The sequence below is a fragment of the Miniopterus schreibersii genome (assembly GCF_964146895.1).
Source record: "Miniopterus schreibersii genome assembly, chromosome: 17".
Classification (NCBI taxonomy): Eukaryota; Metazoa; Chordata; class Mammalia; order Chiroptera; family Miniopteridae; genus Miniopterus; species Miniopterus schreibersii.
In genome coordinates this window covers 3,658,394-3,677,513 of record NC_138117.1, presented here as the reverse complement: position 1 = coordinate 3,677,513, position 19,120 = coordinate 3,658,394, and the positions used below count along the sequence as shown (strand labels likewise).

The window sequence follows — 19,120 nt, the reverse complement described above, 5'->3', positions numbered from 1 at the left end:
TTTATGTATTTTATGCTTCAAAACCTTTCCCTATTTTTCAATTGAGTTATTTGTCTTTTCACTTTAAAAACTCAGAACTTCTTAATTAACGATTGTACAAATGAATATATTACCTGAAATTGGTGACTTTCTACAAAACCTACAACATTGTTTTTCTTACAGCCTCGGCCTAATTTTTGCTTTTTCCCAGTTTAAGGCCAGTTCTCCTGCCGTGACTTTCAAACTAACTGGGGAGACAGATGGAATATTTGAGATACAACCAGATGGACTTCTGTACCACACTGGAGCTCTGGACAGGGAGACGAGAGCAGTTCACAAACTCCAGGTGAATTGAGACCAGAAAGAGTCACCTAACTCCACCTAACTCCTTTCTGAGCTTCCTTTGCCCTGGAAACATCACTGGCACCGTCAGCCCTTGCGTAGAATGCTGTGAGGGCTCTCCTCACGTGAACGGTGTGCTTGGTAAACCTCATTTGTCCATTTTTCACCAGCTACAGAGGGGTATGGCAAAGGTCCCCTCTTCCTTAGACATTTTGACCACAGCAACCCAGTTTGCATTGCCAAGGCCCTCAGGTGGCATTACGCGTTCAAGTAGGGCAGGCTCAGGCACCTGGATCAAAACCGAGCCAACACTTCTGTGGTTTTCACTGGTACCTGCCTGAGTCTGTTGTGTGGGCTCTGGATCCACAAAGAAGGCAGCATCAGGGCTGGGATGGAGCTTCTTTGGACCTTGCAGGAAGCAGAAATAACCAACGGTCAGCTTTGGGGTGTCTGAAGGCGCAGGCACGGTGGAGAGCTAATTGTGGGGGGAAAGAGCAAGCCCAAAGCTTTCTGCTTGGAAACTTCTACTAGTGGATCTGCAGGTTGACCATGAAAATGCCTCGGGAAGAGGACATCATGCCCCCTCCATCAGAAATCAGTTTTCATTTAATCAGGAAAGCCTGATCAGAAATCAGGGTCAGAGTGTCCTGATTTCATTGGCTCCAGCTATTTAGGGAAGAAGCGTGTCTAGTGTAGAGGAAACCCCAGCACTGGAAAAGCAGTCATGATAATCCAGGTTTAACTCATAGGGCCCCTATCTTGGCTCGGGCTTTTATGGGAATCTTTCACCCCTTGTTTCCAGGTGTTGGTTCTTGGAGCTCTAATTTCCCTCGAGTGACTTTCGTTGTGTAATGTGAAGCCCAGAGCCGCCAAGGCAACCGGTTTCCTTTCCTCTTTCCACCCCAGGTCTCAACCGTGGATTCCCACGGAGCCACGGTGGAGGGTCCGGTTCCCATCACGATAGAAGTGAAGGATATCAACGACAATCGACCCACGTTTCTCCAGTCAAAATATGAAGGCTCGGTCAGGCAGAATTCTCGGCCAGGTAATCAGGGCCCGGAGGTCTTTATGGAAAGATGGGGGGCTGCGGGGCAGAAGGGCCGGTTTCTGTGGCCAACAGCTGCAGCGTCATTCGTGAAGCATTTAAATTCTTATTTAATTTCACAGCAGTCCTCTGGGAGGTGTTTCATTATCTCTGTTGCTCTAGGGCAGGATTTCTCAACCTTGGCACCACTGACATCTTGGGCCTGATAATCCTCTTTTTGGCCAGGTGTTGTTATATGCACTGTGGGATGTTTAGCTGCACCCCTGACATCCACTCACCAGATGCCAGGAGAAATGCTTACCCCTGTTGTGACGCCTCATGTTCCCTGGGGCTCCCCAGTTGAGAACCACTATTCTTGAGTGAGCTTTAGAACACCTTAGAGCTCTGTAACACTTCAGAATACTCTGGAAAGGGGAGCTCACCCTCCCAGGTCCTCCCCGAATCTGACATCCTCGAGGTCACTGTCAGCTCCCATTTCTTCTTCTCTTACTTCCCACCCGAGCTGTGACTCATCCATTCACTATGTGACCCTCCATTTCCACAAAAGCCCATCAAGCCATAGGCGTGTGCCACAGACTTAACTGGGATCTGGGGAGACGAAGGGGCATCACATGACACTGCACGAAATGAACGGAGCATTAGACTTCCCAGTTCTCCGAAAGGTTATTGGCCACTTCTATCAACTCGCTGTCAGGTTTCCTTCTACGCTACTAAATCCTATCTCTCCTTGAATGCCCACTTCCAAAAACTCAGGAAGAGTATTTTTTCCACTTTATTAGGTGCAGCAATTTCAGTCTCTGTCCTTGAAATTTCACACCAAAGACTCTCAAACTCTGCTAAATAAGAGTCTGCTAAATAAGAATCTTCTATGTCTTTTCCTCTCTCTCTTCATCAATAGGATCTGCCGGATTAGTGGTTCTCAAACTTTTCGGTCTGAGGGCTCTTGTATTCCCTTAAAAATTATTAAGGACTCTTGTGAACTTTTGGATGTACCCAGTGGTATTATATGTGGGTTCTATCCAGAGGGGTGCTGGTAAATGTTTAATAGCTGTCTCTCTGGGGGGAAAAGTCCCGCTTATAGCACATTCTTACTATGGCCTATTTTAAGTTATCAATGGTGTTAATAATTTGCTCAAAAAACTTCTGGGAATTTAACAGTTGGCTCTCAAGAGCTGGCTTCAGTCCATTACTGGTTATCTCTGTCAATATTGATCATACTAGAAATTAAAACTGAGAAACGTCAAAATATTTATTAATTCATTTAATATAATAAACTTTTAATAAAAATGATATATTCAAAACCAAAAAGAATTATTGAGAATGGCATTGTTTTGATCTTTGCAGACCTTTAATGCCTAAATTAAGAACAGTTGGGTTCTCATGTCTGTTTCTGCACTCGCTCTGTTGCCGTTTGCTGTTTTGGTTGGAGCTTATGAAGAAAAACTTGCCTCACACAGACATGTACTTAGAAAAGGGAGGGTACTGTAATAGCATTTCCAGATAACTATGGGTATTCTTTGATATTCTGCCTAAACTCAACAAGTGATGGCTTCCTAAAGGCTGGTTAAAATGTGGAATCTGAAACCATATCATTGCCTTTTTTGTTTTTTTTGGTACTCCTTTACACTAAAATACATTAAATTAACTTGTGCTTTGAGTGGATCTTTTTTACATGTGCATACATTTAGACTCCATTGACCCTAAAAACAGTCTCAGAGACCCCTAGAGGTCCCTGGACCATACCTCATCCTAGGGAAAGGAAGCAGAATATTTATTTCCCCACTGAAATGAATTATGGCATCTTACCCATTCTGTCTTTGCCTCTTAGAAGGCCAAAGTGGCTATGGTTGGTTTGAGTTTCCATTAATATCTTTTTTTTTTTTTCCTGGATCCGTTTTGTTAAATAGGAAAGCCTTTCATGTATGTCAATGCTACAGACCTGGATGATCCAGCCACTCCCAATGGCCAGCTCATTTATCAGATCGTCATGCAGCTTCCCAAGATCAACGACATCATGTACTTTCAGATAAACAACAAAACAGGGGCAATATCACTCACCCTTGAAGGTAAGTCCAGTGATGCACTCATAGGACTGGGTTGGAAAAAGGGATCTAGGTCTGTGCCAGCTTAGATATGTTTCCTTTTCTGTTCTTTCCTACTTTCCATAGGATCTAAGGAATTGGATCCCATGAAGAACCCTTTCTACAGTCTGGTGGTCTCAGTGAAGGACATGGGAGGCCAGACTGAGAATTCCTTCAGTGACAGCACATCTGTGGATATTACAGTGAAGGAGAATATTTGGAAAGCACCAGAACCCGTGGAGATTACAGAAAACTCGACTGAGCCTCACCCCGTCAAAATCACTCAGGTAGTGCCTAGGGATGCCGAGAGCCCACCGGATAAATGTTCTCGCTTTGCAGAAGCCCACCCTCGTGGTCTTCAGGGACACATTTATTATGTACATGTTTACACAGCCTCATTATAAAGCAAACTAAGTAGACAAAGTCTCTGGCCCCAAGTCTCTGGAGTTTACCATCATGGGTAAACTCGGGGGTTCACCAAATTGGGTTCACATCTGAATCTGCCTATCTATATATCCTCTATATCTTTAGAAGAGAACTTCATCTAAGATTCCCAAGGTACCACTGATGTTTGCCGTTCCCCGTAAACAATCTGGGGTATGGCTGCACTAGAGCGGGTTGTGTATGGTGCACACATCATGTGCATACATATGATTTGAATTTTGAAAGGCTGTGTCTTGTGCTTGTGGGGAAATCTCTCTCCAGTAGACTCATCCCCTCATAGACTGAGGAATGTAGACAGGACTGGCCAAGAGTAAGAGCTGAGCAGGCCACCCTTGGAGACCACCCTCCCCAGCTCCAGCTCCTCTGTGTGCCTCTCCTCTTCATTCGCATGCTCTCCTCTCCCACCTCGGTGGCTGATGCCCTCACCCTGAGTCCCCTCCTCCCCCAGCGCCTGTAAAATACACTCTGGACTCCACCTAGATCTGATCTTTTCTGGAAAATCAGGAGTTTCCTTGACATGAAAGCTGCGGGTTAGAGAGAGAGCACTGGATTTGGAAGCAGATGACCAAAACCATGTCCTTGCTCCATTACTTTAATGATTGACCATAGAATAAGTCATTTCACTGTTCTGAGCCCCAACCTCTCAACAGTAAAATGGGACAGTAACGCCTCTGTGGGTTGTTGTGGAGATTAACTAAGAGGTCGTGTCTGTGAGAGTGGATGACAGGTATTAATGTTACGAGTGAGTCCCAGCCTGCAGTTCCCCTAAGACTGTTTCAAAATCACACCGTTGTTGCTGAGGGGCCCTGGAATGGTCCATCCCATATCTATTGTATAACCTAAAAGAATTTTTATTTATTGAATGTTGAATTCACAAACTTCAGCATTAAGGAGAAAAAGATGAAAGCAAGAGTTATTCTGCTTTGCCAGCTGAGAGGGTGTGTCGGGACTCGATACCACGACAGCTGCAGATTTGGGGCCTCGACTCAAGTCTTCCTATTTCGTACTTAGGTTATTCCCATAAGGATTTGTAAATGCTAAAAGGGTGCGCGTGCTTGTTTGCTCCGGGGGCTGTCGAGGAAAGTGTGGGCGCGGCCGGCGGTGCGGCCGCTCACGCGTGGGCCTCTCTCACGGGCGCTCTGGGCCGCAGGTGCGGTGGAACGAGCCGGGCGCGCACTACTCCTTAGTCGAAAAGGAGAAGCTGCCACGGTTCCCGTTTTCGATCGACCAGGAAGGAGACATCTACGTGACCCAGCCCTTGGACAGAGAAGAGAAAGATGCAGTGAGTAGACCTGGGGGGCGTTCCGCAGGCCACGGGTCACGGGCTGGGCTCGGGGAGCTGACAGCAGGAAAGATTTTACTTAAAAACAGTAACAAAAAATGCCACACTGTGTTCTGAACCCCAGTGCGTACATTATTGCTCTCAGACATGGTATCCCCACAAATCCACCCCATTTCCTTTTTTTCTCACTTCGCAATTCTAAGAAGACTGGGAATAGGGGTTAAGTGGCCTAGAGCGGGAACAGCCGACTCCTCCGCCTTTTGAAGGCAGTGGCCGGGCCACGTCTTAACTCCCATCTCCCTGTCGTAGTATGTTTTCTACGCGATTGCCAAGGACGAGCTTGGAAAACCACTCTCGTACCCGCTGCAAGTTCACGTGAAAGTTAAAGACATTAACGACAACCCCCCCACGTGCCCGCCGGCAATGCCTGTGTTTGAGGTCCAGGAGAATGAAGGGATAGGTAAGGAATGGGAGCCGCTGGGCTGGTGACAGCCTCGCCTCTGCTGCCTCTAACCCCTGCCCTCTCTGTCCTGTAGAAGGTGGGCGTAAACCCGAGTGGCCGTCAGGTGTCCATCCTGGCGCCGTATGGGGGCTGAACACACCGTGAGGCTCACACAAGCACAGCCTTCTGGCTCAGTTACTATCCGGGCAGTGTCTGCAAATCGGAGCGTTTGTGACTACCATCGCCACGACTACCACTGTTACTGCCCCTACTAGTACTGTTACCGCCGTTACGACCACGGCCACCCTTTCCACTAGCACTAACACCGTAACCACTTACACCACTGTCCTGTGCCCGTGTATAAGGTTATCGTTTGCAAGGTTTTTACATAGATTCTTATTTGCCCTCTAACAAACTCAGTCACAGATAAAGCCTCATCAAATTTGCTAAATAATTTAAATCAGCATTTACACCCAAGGTCAGATACTCTGCAAAAAGTAAGCACAATAAATGGAGAGTGCCTTTTGGCCCTTGGTGCTCCCTCTCTAGGGAGCTGATGGTAATGGCTCGGAGGCTGGTAGATGAAGTTCAGTCCTGTCTACTTTTGCCCCTTTGTTCCTGACTTGCTTTGTTTTCTTTTCTGTGTCTCAGGGTAGCTTTCGTTTTGCACAGGGACAACTACATTAGGATTTCCGGGAGTTGTATGACTTCCCTGGATTTGGGGAAACTCTTCTCTTACTCCTTGGTGTTGAGTCCATTGGCTGGGCAGGGTGGCTGCTCAGACATCAAAGGATCCCAGAATTTAGTAAGACCCTCTTTTGATCCAGCTCAGAGATACTTTTTTTAAACAAGGGCAGAGATGCCACAAAGGTCACTTGGTTGTGATGGACTCGGAAACAGCAGCTGCTGCAATACTAGATACATGTTTTTTCTCCGCTCTGTTGCTCATGACGCCGTCCTTCCTCAGCCACGAGACACACCTACATGGGCCCAGTTCTATTATAGACGTACGCCAGAAGTTCCCTCCCCCCAATCAAAGTCCTTCACGTTTCATGTAAGTCAGTAGATGCCAATTGATATGGCAGAGAGGGGAAAACCTAGCTCCACAAATGGGACATATTCAAGTTTAGTCCCACGGTGGGGTCATGCCTCAGGTAGAGAAACCCAGGATTCCCCTTTCACAGAGCAAGATGGTCCATGACCTATCGGGCCCCACCCAGGCCTGGGGAAGTGCTGAGCCGTAACCTCTGGCTTTTGGAACTCCCTGGGCTGAAACACGCACAGGCGTAAACACGCAGGGCCATAAACTGCAGCAAGGCAGAGAGGACACCTGTTCTGTGCCCCGTGTTATCTGTGGGGTGGAGTCAGTCTCTGCAATTGTTCCATAATGTTGCTAAGAAGGGACCTGCTGTTGGCTCCCCCTTTTTTAGTTATACCATTTGCCTTGTGTGTTAGTGTCTGAGGGTGGTTGTAGCAAAATACCTCAAAGCTGGTGGCTTAAAACAACAGAAATTTATTCTTTCACAGTCCTGGAGGCCGAAAGTCTCAAATCAAGGTGCCTGCCAGGGGAGAGCTCTCCCCTGCTTTTCCTGGCTTCTGCTGGCTCTTGGCATTCCCTGGCTGCTTGCTCATCTCTACCTCCTGCTTCACGTGCCTCCGCCTCTGTGTGTGTGACTTTGTGTCTTCTCTCCTTATAAAAACACTATATCAGCCCAGCCGTTGTGGCTCCGTGGCTGAGCGTCGACCTAAGAACCAGGAGGTCACTGGTTCAATTCCCGGTCAGGGCACATGCTGGGTTGTGGGTTCCATCCCCAAGATCCCCAGTAGGGGGCGTGCAAGAGGCAGCTGATCGATGATTCTCATCGTGGATGTTTCTATCTACCTCTCCCTTCCTCACTCTGAAATCAATTAAGAAAATATTAAAAACACTAATCACTAGGTTTAGGGCCCACTGTAAATCCAGGATAATTTTATTCAAGACCCCTAACTTGTTGCATCTGCAAAGACCCTATTTCCAAATTAGGTCACAATGAGGTTCTGAGGGAACCTGAGTTTTTGTGGGAGACTATTTGTTATGGGCTGAACTGTGACTGTCCCAAATTCATATGGTAAAGTCCTCATGCCTAGTACCTCAAAAGGCCACTATTATTTAGAGAGAGGGTCTTTAAAGAAATAAAGTTAAGATGCTATCATTCGTCCGGGTCTTAATCCAACATGACTTAATGTCAGCATGGCTAAGACTTGGGGACATGAGTCCCACAAGATTCTGGCTAATATAAGACACCAAACAGAAGACTATAAAAATACTGAGGAATAATTTAGTACGTTGTTGAGCTAGACCGTAAGCCCCCCAAAGGGTGGGGGCGTAGTTCTGTGCCCCTTTCCCCCTCCGTGTGTAGAATAGACACAACACTCCGAATCCGTCCCTGACGTGGTGCTCTTCCAAGAAGAGGAAACCTGGACACACACATGCACAGAGGGAAGACCATGTGAAGACACATGGAGAAGACGGCTGTGTGCCAGCCAAGGAGGGAGGTCTCAGAAGAAACCAACCTCGCTGCCCCCCTGACCTCAGGCCTCTCTGTGAGACCCAGAAACTGCGAGAAGGTGCATTTCTGCTGCTAAAGCTACCCGGTGGCACTTTGTGGTGACGACCCTAATCCCACAAATACACCGCCCAACGCGCTGCACCGTGGAGAGGGCTGGAAGGCCCAGACCAAGCCTCAGGACTCCCGTCGGCGGCGCGGCGTGGCCTTCAGACCTCCTAGGAGCCCGCGTGTCCCGCCGGACGGCTCTAGCTCGCGCGCCCGGCCCCTAACGGCTGCCCTCTCCCCCTCCTTCCTCACAGTGAGCGGCATCGGGAACTTTATCGCCCACGACATGGACGAGGCGAACACGGTGAACAGCGTTTTGCGCTACAGGATTTTGGACCAGACCCCGAAGCTGCCCCAGGACGGGCTCTTCCTGATCCAGACCTACTCGGGGCTGCTGCAGCTGGCGCGCCAGGCCCTGCGGAAGCGCGACGCGCCCCAGTACAACCTGACGGTGGAGGCGGCCGACAAGGGTGAGTGAGCGTGGCTCCAGGCCGGCGTGGCTCGGGCCTCTCAGCTGGGCCGGGGCGGTGTCCCCGTGCCGGGCGTGTCCCAGAGGGATGCTCACGTGCCACGCAGGGCGGCTGGTCCAGCTCACGGCTCAGGCAACATTCCCGTGTTGGTCCCGGTCCCCCAAGAAGCAGGTGCCAAAGGGGACTAACTGTGCCAGCCCCTCCCCTGCGTGGAGCGAAGGGAGCAGCACCCTGCCCCTTCCCACGGCGGGCAGCGGGAGACGTGGGGCAGTAAGCGCTGGCGTGCTCAGAGGAGGGAAGAGCCGCTGGGCTGCTCGGGGGAGGGTTTCTGGAAGGGTGGTTTTGCTCTGGGCCTTGAAGGCTACGGAACTTGCGGTAGTTAGAAAAGAGAGGCTGCTTCACGGGAAAGGAAGGCCTGCTGGAGAACAAGCCTTCCCCTGGACGGGCAGGCGGAGGGGGTGGGAAGCCCAGGTGAACCCCTTTTAGGGCCTTCTTCAGCCTCCCCGCGGTGACCCTGCTTGTGGGGGCAGGTGGGGAGCAGAGAACCCCGGCTCCGCATCAGCGGCATGTCAGTAGCAGAACCGTGACTGTGGCTCTCACTTCACTAGCCAATGTTTTCCTCGCAGGTTTCTGATTTTAATGCACGATTTTTCAGTGAAAAAGTTTTGTGCTATGACTTTGATTTTCAGATTTCAAGACCCTCTGTCCAGTGCAAATCAACGTTATTGACATCAATGACCAGATTCCCATCTTTGAGAAGCAGGATGTGAGTAGTGGTCACCCGTTGTTTTTTCTTTCCTTCGTTCATGCGACTTGATCCCTCCTTCTGGAATAGAGACACAGACAGGAGTTAGAGAAAATGCCAGACTTCACAGGTAGCCTTGGCCAGCACATTGGTAACACACCCCTGCGTTGGACAGAGGGTGAAGCTGAGACTTACGGACGTTAGGTAACTTGCTTCGGCTCAGCCTGCTAATACGTGGCAAGCCTAGGATTCCTACCAAGGCTGTTTGACTCCAAAGGTCAGGCTCTTAACCACTTCTCCTTGGTAGATTATGGACTAATTAAAATAATGCATATAGAATACCTGCCACATTATAAGTACTCAATATATAGTATTTATTTACATCCTCGCTAACATAATAATTACGGTTATTAAATGTACTGGGTGTGGGGGTGGGAATCTGTTTTAGAATCCCACCAGCAGGTGTCTGAGACGTTGTGGTTCTTGGTACGCTGGATATCAGTCTATGAGTCTGACTGATGTCAAAATCGACTGCAACGTATTTATTAATAAGAGAAAACATGCTTGGTGAGTACTGATGCAAACTATGACCTGTGTCCATTCCAAAGATAGAGAGACAAGTTGGCCCTTTGACAATTAATTATTCCTGATGACAATGCACATTCTTACTGTTTCCTTCTCAGTATGGAAACCTAACTCTTGCGGAAGACACAGCCGTTGGAACCACCATCTTAATCATCCAGGCCACGGACGCTGATGAGCCATTTACTGGGAGTTCTAAGATCGTGTATAGAATTACAGAGGGAGACAGTGAGGGGCTCCTGGGGATTGACACAGATCCCCAAACCAATGCGGGATATGTCATAATTAAGAAGGTAAATGGCCCTTTAGTGGAATTTGTCTTCCCCATTGATTAATTTACTTGTGACTGTGCAAGGACCGATCAGCAGAGGTGATGTATTAGCAGTGACCTCTCAGGCATGGTGATGGACGCCTGGAGGACTCTCAAAGGCCAGGAATCTAGCTCTGGGACTGTCATTACCTGACCAAGGGAGCTTTGTGGATGGAGGGAGAGAGGGCTGCCATATAAACTCCGTAAAATACACGATTAACAATTTGTAGTATATGTTTGTCCCATGTAATATTTGGGACATACTTATACTGAAAAATTGTTTGTTGTTTATCTGAAATTCAAATTTAACGAGGTGTCCTAGGTTTTTACTTGCTGAGTCTGGGTGGTGGGGGTGTGTGCTTAGGGCTTTACTTCTCCCGTTGCAAATGTGGGGTGTTGGACTAGATGGACCCCATGAGCCATTTAGGCTATCGGCCTTCAAAAGTGCCAGCCAGGACTCCTACTTTGAAGTTTTTTACACATTGTGCGTATTAACCCCTCACCAAATCTATGGCTTGCAAATATTTTCCCATTCTGTGCTGCCTTCTCACACCGCTGATTCTCTCCTTGGTCGTGCAGAAGTTTTCTAGTTTGATACGGTCCTGCTCTTGTATTTTTGCTTCTGTTGCCTTTGCTTGTCGTATTACGTCCAGAAACAAAGCCTCTTCATCACAATTCTATCGGCAACTGTTCGTCTAAATTACAGATGTGCTCATTGTAGGTAAAATTCTCACTGCAGCTCCATTTACTTTCCTATTTACTTTCGGACGCTCTGACCACTGAGCCAAACCAGCTAAGGCACGACCTGTTTTTTAACCAGCCCCAGTGTTGCCTGGAAAACTAATACACACACTTTTTTCTCATTACCCATCATTGGTAAAAATGTTAAATATCCCCCATTGCCACTCCTCTCCCTCAGCACTTCTAGCTCTGCCTTCAGGTTGAATCTAAATCACCAGGTTTGGCCTTTCAGACGATTGTGTGCAGAACAGGAACTGTGGTGGGAGCATATTTTTTCAGCTGACTTGGTGACTGTGTCTCCTAGACGGATCCAAGGCCGTCCAGAGAGGCCGGGATGGGCCTCTGGACTTGGCTCTGCAGGCATATCCCTGTGTTATGAAAGATGATACACATGGTGTGACAAGACTTGTCCTTGATCAAGCTCTGCTGAGTATCATTAGCTAATTTGGTATCTTTCACTTCTAATTTTTTCCCCCTGGAAGATTTGGCTCCATGTTTTTCCTGGTGTGAAAGTTAGGCAGGCTGATCAATGCTGGCTGCTCCTGGTTTCCTCTGTTCTTCCATTCGATCAGGTTAAAGGGGCGCTGACACCTTTCCACTCTTCAGACTTAGGATATTTTTTCCCCTTAGATTCATGGACCCTGTGCCTTGAGGGAGACCTTAAAAGGCCCATAGAACCAACCGCTTAAATGACATGCAAGTCTTCTCTGCACTGGCCTGTCACATGTTGCTTAAGCCCATTCTTGAAACCTTCCAGAGCTGAGAACTTACTGATTTTGAAGCAGCTCTTTCTGTCTCGGGTAGCCCTAATGTAGCCCTAACCGTAGCCCTAACTGTAGTGTTAAGTATTAAATTCTTCCTCCCACTAAACCAAAACTGGCTTCTTGATTTTCCATTTCTGGCCTGTCTGGAATGGCCTGGCACAAGAGCGGGTCCTCTCTCTTTCGATCATCTCTTCTCACCTCTTCCGCCCTCCATGAGTCTAAGGACTTTTATTTCGGGGTTTGGATCCCGAGGTCCCTCTCAAGTCATTCTCCATATAATGTGGAAATCTCTACATAAGCATTTTCCACACAGTCTCCTGGGAACTCTCTTGAGAGAACCAATAAGTTTCTGCTGAATGAGTGAATGAACTGTCTCGGGGTTAAATAAATTTGAGGAGTGCTACATTGATTTGCTCTTCTAGGAGAGTCCAAATGCATATTAGCACATTAAAGGCTCTGCTAAGTCCTGCGGCACAGACTTTTCACAACTCCACTATCATTCTGAGAAGCAGGTGTTGCTGGCACTGACTCGAGAATTGCCGCTCTGTCCGAGTTTTTAAAGGAGAAGAGGGAATGACTCTTTGAAGGGAGCTAGTCATCCCTGAATTAATTTTCTCTATTTTTTGCCCTCCACAGCCTCTTGATTTTGAAAGAACGGCCATTCACAACATCGTGTTCCAAGCGGAAAATCCCGAGCCTCTGGTGCCTGGTGTACAGTACAACGCCAGCTCCTTTGCCACATTCAATCTTTTTGTAACAGATGTGAATGAAGCACCTAAATTTTTCCAACACATATTCCAAGCAAAAGTCAGTGAAGATGTGCCTGTACGCACTAGAGTGGGCAATGTGACCGCCAGGGACCCAGAAGGTCTGGACGTAAGGTAGAGAGCTGGGCAGGGCAAGCCTGGCTGGCTGAGACCAAGGCCGGTGGGAAGGAGGAAGGCCTGGGAGGGGCAGGGGAGCTGGTCTGACTCCCAGGCTCTCTCCCAAGGGAGCCCCCAGCGATTTGAAGCCATGTCCAGTGCACATGGTGAACTTGACCTTGCTTGCCAGAAAAGTTTAACCTTTAAAAGACGACATTTAAATTCCCGTAGTGGGGTCTCCCGGCCAGAGCTTTTTTGGGCATTTAAATTCAGCTCTGCAGGCATTTACTTTTTTGCCTCTATCTTATCTATTTTTTGAGTTATTTATGAAAAGTAAAAACATTTATAAAGAAAATGTATTGTTTATTATTAAAGTTATCTTTTATTCGGCCAGCGGGACCCACTCCTTGCCGGGAACTAAAGTTCCCTTTCATCCGATAAAGTTTAACTGTTTTCCCCCAGAGTTTGTGACTGTGCATTTTCTAACAAAACAAGTAAACTACCACTTTGTAAAGATGGGCAAACCTTCATCTTGAAGATAGACGTTATGCAAATAGATCGTTAATAATATTAAACGATGATCTTTTAAACGCACCGTGAGTAATATGCCTGTTGACATAACAGCACATGATGCGTAAACTACCTTCACGCTTTCATGGAAAGTAATGCGGGCTTTCGTTTGCTCTTTTCATGTTATGAAGTTATTCACTGAGAGGCGACACGAGGCACTGGCTTAAAATTGACCCCGTCACAGGCGAGATCTTCAGCGCGGCTCCGCTGGACAGGGAAGCCCAAAGTCTGTATCGCGTGCAAGTGGTGGCCACTGAAGTAGGTGAGCGAAAAGAGTACCAGATTCTCAGGGGGTCGTCAAGAGAAACGGGAGGGCGGGAAGGCGAGTGGGCAAGCTCACGGGTCGGGCTGTCAGACGGTCTGGTGGCCGAAGGACAAGACGCGCACGGAAGTGGAGGGAGCTCCTGCCTGGCTCCGGCGGAGGACGCCCTGCCCTGGCACCGGCGGGGCCCATGGGTGCTGCTCACTCTGGTTTCCCGGAGCCGCCGCAGCTCCAGGGAGGTTCCCGTGTGCCCGCCTTCTCCAAAGTGCTTGGGGGTCTCTCCCGGGAGCCGGGTCAAGCTCTTTTTCAAGGTAGAGCAGGAATTCTGTTGATCTTATGCTGATTGAGCCTCTCATTAGTAGGTAGTCACTATATCTGCTTGGTTTACCAAAAAAATGAAAATTGAACAAATTATGACCAAAGAAATACAGTTTTAGACCAAAAAATAAACTTTCAAGCCCGGCCGGCGTGGCTCAGTGGTTGAGCGTGGACCCATGGACCTGGAGGTCACGGTTCGATTCCCGGTCAGGGCACAGGCCCGGGTTGCGGGCTCGACCCCAGCAGGGGCGTGCAGGAGGCAGCCGATCAGTGACTCTCTCACCACTGATGTCTCTCCCTCCCCCCCCTCCTCTCTCTGAAATCAATAAAGACATATTTAAAATACGTATTCTTTCTTAAGAGGAAATGAGAGCTGACACTGTTTGGATGACCGTTCCTTAGGTGGGTCCTCCCTGAGCACCACGGCGGACTTCCACCTGTCGCTCACGGATGTGAACGACAACCCCCCGCGCCTAGTGAAGGAGTACACGGGCCTGTTCTTCTGCCACCCCCTCCCCGCCCCCGGCAGCCTCGTCGTCGAGGCCACTGATGACGACCAGCAGTCCTTTCGGGGGCCACAGTTCACGTTTTCCCTCGGCCGCGAGAGCCTGCGGAACGACTGGGAGGTTGCCAAGATCAATGGTGAGTGGCCGCAAGCGCAGCGAGAGGAGCGCCGACGGGCGCCCGGGCGGGTTTTGTTCGCCCGGTGGTGGGCCTGCAGCGCCCGGCGCAGGGCACCGCCGCCCTCCGGGCATGTCCTGCTTTGGGCCTTGCCCAGGGCGGTTCTCCAGAGGGAGGAAGCCCAGGCTTGGGAGGGACGAAGGGCTGTCGACACTCAGCCGCCGCCCCTGGTGAACGGAGGTGGATCGTTGGATAATCCGAGCAGCATCTGCAGAATCTCCAATGGCAGCTGAGACACAGGTTTCGTAATGATTTGCAGAAACAGCTTTATTGAACTATGACTGACAGACAACAAGCAGCACATATTTAAAGCATATAATTCTATGAAAATTGATGTGTGTGTACACCGTTGAATGCAGTCAGCACAGTCAAGATGAGAATATTTCCACCCCCCCCAAAGGTGTTACATGCTCTGTTACGATCCCTATCACCTTCCCCCATCCCCGGTAACCACTGACCTGCTTTCTGTCTACTGTGGATTAGTTTGCATTTTCGAGGATTTTATCAAAACAAATTAATACAACTTCTTTAATAGATAGAGGGCTATTCAAGTTATAGACTTCTTCCCGGTTGAGCTTATAGTTTATATCTTTCATATAATTTGTCTATTTCATTTGACTTGTCTAATTTATTGGCACAAGCTATTTGCAATATTATTTTATTATTCTCTTAATATCTGTAGACTTTGTGGCGATATCACCTCATTCTGGTGTTGGAAAATAATGCCTCTATCCCCCCCCCATCAATCTGGCTAGAGGTTATTAATTTTATTGATATTCTCAGAGAACCAGCTTTTGATTTCATTGATTTCTCTATATTGTGTTTTTGTTTTGTGTTTCATTGCTTAGATATGTATTATTTCCTTTATTCTTCTTATGCTATATTTAATTTGTTCTTGGATGATTTTCATTATGGTGGAAGCTGAGGTAACTAACTTGAGAGCTTCTTTCTTGGTTAACTCAGGCATTTGGTGCTATAAATCCATCTGTTAGTGTCACTTGACCTGCACTCCACAAAGTTAGACGCATCGCGTTTTCATTTTCATTCAATCTAAAATACTTTATAAGTTTGTTTTTTTTTAGATTTCTCCTGTGACCCGTGAGTTATTTAGAAGTGTGTCACTTAGTTCCCATATCTTTCTGGTTACTGATTTCTAACTTAATTCCACAGTGACCAGAAACCATTGGGCTGGAACACTTTTCGGCGTATTGAGCCTTTTTTTCAGTCCTTTAAAGATTTCTCCTGTGCTCTGGATTGCGTTTTTTCTTTTTGGTTCCCTTGAATGTAATGCGTCTTTTTTCTCTGGATGCTTTTAAGATTTTTCTCTTCAGTACCAGCTTTGAGCCATTTGATTGTTATGAGCCTTGTCGTAGTTCCGTGTGTTTTGTTGCTGTTGTCTTTTCCCTGAGATTCGCTGATCTTCTTGGACTGAGGATTTCGTTTTTATTAAATCTGGGGTGGCAAGAATTAGCAATTATTTCTTCAAAATTTTTAAATATAATTCAGCGTTCATGCAACTTTATCAACTTAACTACCGGGAACAATGACAACTGGCTGCATTTAGTGCTTGTTTCTGCAGAGAAAGCGTGAATTGAGGATTTGCAAAACGCTCTAGACTGTGGGCGGTGCCTGTGGAGCGGGCACACTTTGGGTAGTTTAACTCCTGCTTCCAGTTAACCACTCCCGCCACCCTTAGCATGTGAGACAACCATGCGCTTGGTTCCTGCTGCCCTGGGTGCTGGCTCTGCGAGCCTTTCACTCATTTTGCCCCTGTTCTGACAGGAACTCATGCCAGAGTCTCCACCAAGCACACAGGCTTCGAGGAGAGAGTTTATGACGTCCCGATCCGCATCAACGACGGTGGGCAGCCACCCTTGGAAGCGACCGTCTCTTTACCAGGTAGGTATCTTGCTGCAGGCCGTGTCCATTCCCGGGGCTAGTCTGAAGGATTTCTCGTCTTTGACACGAGGCTCTGCAGTTGTTTACTTAAAAACTTAAACCACCAAATGTCCTTCTGCTTGTCAGTTACTTTCTGCACGTGTGTGGAAGGAAGGTGTTTCCAGCCAGTGGGCCACCAGCGTGGGATGCCCACGGTGGGCATGGCAGTTGGCATTCTCCTGACCACTTTTTTGGTCATCGGTGAGTATAACATCTCAGGTTCGAGGGTTTCCGTCCTGGGCCTCAGGAACAGTGGCTCCCCTGAGGGTCAAGGCCCGGCATCCCCCTCCCACCAGGACAGGAATTCTGTCGAACCACAAACGTCAATGAAGTCGCGGGGCTCCTGCCAGGGCGCTGCTCTGTAAACGGGGCGACGGCTCTGTCCGATCGCCCGCCTGACCGAGTTTTCTCGCGCAGGTGTAATTTTGGCGGTGGTGTTCATTCGGATGAAGAAGAATGAAGGCAAAGAGCATGTGGAGGGCGCGCCCGCATCTGAGGTCCAGCCTCTGAGGAAATGAACTTGAAAGGGGGTGTTTGCGCCTCGGCACCAGGGGCCACCCCGGGAGCACAACCGTGTAACCCCATCAATCAGGCTTTTCGTCCAACATGTGCCCTGTGATTTTTTACGGACATACCTCCTTGCCCTTTAATGTTTTATCACGTTTAGTTATTGCTGTGCTATAGACATCGGAGATATTTTCCATTTCCTCGTGACACTGTCCCCTCCGCAAGAGCCGTAGCTATTTATCCCGACACAGAGTGCGTGTTGGCCCCTTTGGAGGACGGTGGGCCGTGGAGTCGCCCGGGGCTTCCTGTCGTCGTGACCGGCGCTGTGTCTTCATCAAGGAGACTTACCCGACGTCCGCCACCCACTTCCCGGCTCCCACCGACGCTTTGTACCCGTCCTCCGGCTCCTTCCTGCCTCCCCTAGTATTTCACTAATTTAAAAGCATTTGCTGGAGGAAGAAACAAAGAGAAGCTTCATTACAAATGAAAAGGCGAGCCGGGCCCGCAGCTGAACAGAGACGCTGGTGGCGCCGGCCGCCTCCCGCCCAGCGCGGCCCCTGTCCCCGTCCACTCGGGAAGGGACGGCCCCGCGGGGACCGCCACGCGCTGGGTCGCGTGCCTGCCCCGCACGCTCGCCCCGCGTGTACCGTGATGAAGGCTTGGTGGGCGTGTGTTTAACGTGTGCGGGGAAATAAGGCGGCACGGAAGGAGTGACAAATCAACAATAAACGCTGGCTGTTTTGTTGCCCGAGAGTCTCTGGCCCTGTTCTTGTTCCCTGCGCCTGTTGAGAAAAGGGCTGGGTGACAGGTTACCTGTTGTTTATCAGACTTGCCTCCCGCGTGGAATTAGCCCAAGAAGAGGGGGCTGCGAGGAAATGAAGATTCGCTGCTCTCAGGACCATGGGTTGAAGGGTTGAAGGCAGATATGCTAGGAATTTTAAACATTCAAGTGAGCACCTCAGAGATTTGGAAGCATTTTTAGGCCCAGAGCTGTCTGTGGTCTGACTCCTGATTTGAGCCTTGAGAGCATTCAACATTACACTGCCTCCCAGAATGTTCAAGAATTTTCTGAAAAGAACTCATATCTAAAAAGGTGCTCTTGCCCAGCCGGCGTGGCTCAGTGGTTGAGCGTCGACCTATGAACCAGGAGGTCACGGTGGGATTCCCGGTCACGCCACATGCCAGGTTGTGGGCTCGATCCCCAGTGGGGGGCGTGCAGGAGGCAGCCGATCAATGACTCTCTCTCCTCATTGATGTTTCTTTCTCTCTCTTCCTCTCTCTGAAATCAATAAACACATATTTTTTTTAAAAAAAGCATTATCAATTAACTTCACCATGCCATCGTTATCAGTCAGACGCATCCTCAGTTTCAGAGATGTTAAGATGTTCTCATGGACTTCACAACTGAATAGTTCCAAGACCTTTTAGAAGTTCAGTTATTTGCTCTTTTAGCAGAGCAAGTTGCCTCAATTCAACTGAGCTGAACATGATTGCCTGCTAACCCATATAAACCAAAATCAGTGTCCTCCTTGTCGGACTATTAATGAGCAGATATTCTAGCCTTAACTGACCTGTGACTTCATCTGGGAAGCTGCTCCTTACCAAGATTAGACATGATTTAACAAGAATGCAGAAGAGTGAACTAAAAATAACTTTCTGCTATAATGGAACAACAATTTTTTAAAAATCTAAGCAAAACTCTTTGCCACAAATCTCACTAACCCTTTCAGAAGCTTCTAGCTATCTCGGAATTTGAAGGGACATCAATCGCCACACTTTGGCCAAGGACAGCACCACGCGACGGAGCTAGGAATGAAGTCATCCGGGTCTGTGTTTTCTGGAATTCTGCCCGGAATAGTTTTCTTCTTGACATTATGTCCAGCTCTTTAATACAGCTTAGCATTAGCAATGTGCATAGCTCTCCTAATAAAATCATGCTTAGAATATAAAGGAAGCATAGAAAAATTCCAAGGGTGAGGGAAAGGGGGGAACATTAAGGAAAAAATCATGTGTTGAGGGCGAGCGAGCCTTCACCCTGAGAGTGCACGGTGAGGCCTGCGCTGCTGATGGGAGCCTTAGCCGTGGAGTCACCTTGGCGGTTGACAGGATATTTGCTTCCTGAATTAGGACACTCTAAACTCAGCTAACGGTCAACTCTGG

General features: G+C 48.4%; 1 protein-coding gene across 1 annotated transcript in view; it reads left to right on the top strand.

Annotated features, from left to right (window-relative positions):
- CDH17 (cadherin 17) overlaps positions 1-17,709 on the top strand; it is a 29,499-nt gene extending 11,790 nt beyond the window's left edge. The window contains exons 4-18 of the mRNA XM_081116503.1: positions 191-325; positions 1,228-1,366; positions 3,274-3,432; positions 3,535-3,734; positions 5,042-5,173; positions 5,483-5,633; positions 8,464-8,679; positions 9,369-9,445; positions 10,108-10,299; positions 12,458-12,702; positions 13,386-13,516; positions 14,237-14,476; positions 16,298-16,414; positions 16,541-16,654; positions 16,871-17,709. Of these exons, the coding sequence (XP_080972629.1) occupies positions 191-325; positions 1,228-1,366; positions 3,274-3,432; positions 3,535-3,734; positions 5,042-5,173; positions 5,483-5,633; positions 8,464-8,679; positions 9,369-9,445; positions 10,108-10,299; positions 12,458-12,702; positions 13,386-13,516; positions 14,237-14,476; positions 16,298-16,414; positions 16,541-16,654; positions 16,871-16,971 (2,349 nt within the window). The 3' untranslated portion in view covers positions 16,972-17,709. The remainder of the gene's footprint in view (positions 1-190; positions 326-1,227; positions 1,367-3,273; positions 3,433-3,534; positions 3,735-5,041; positions 5,174-5,482; positions 5,634-8,463; positions 8,680-9,368; positions 9,446-10,107; positions 10,300-12,457; positions 12,703-13,385; positions 13,517-14,236; positions 14,477-16,297; positions 16,415-16,540; positions 16,655-16,870) is intronic.
- The last annotated feature ends 1,411 nt before the right edge of the window (positions 17,710-19,120 follow it).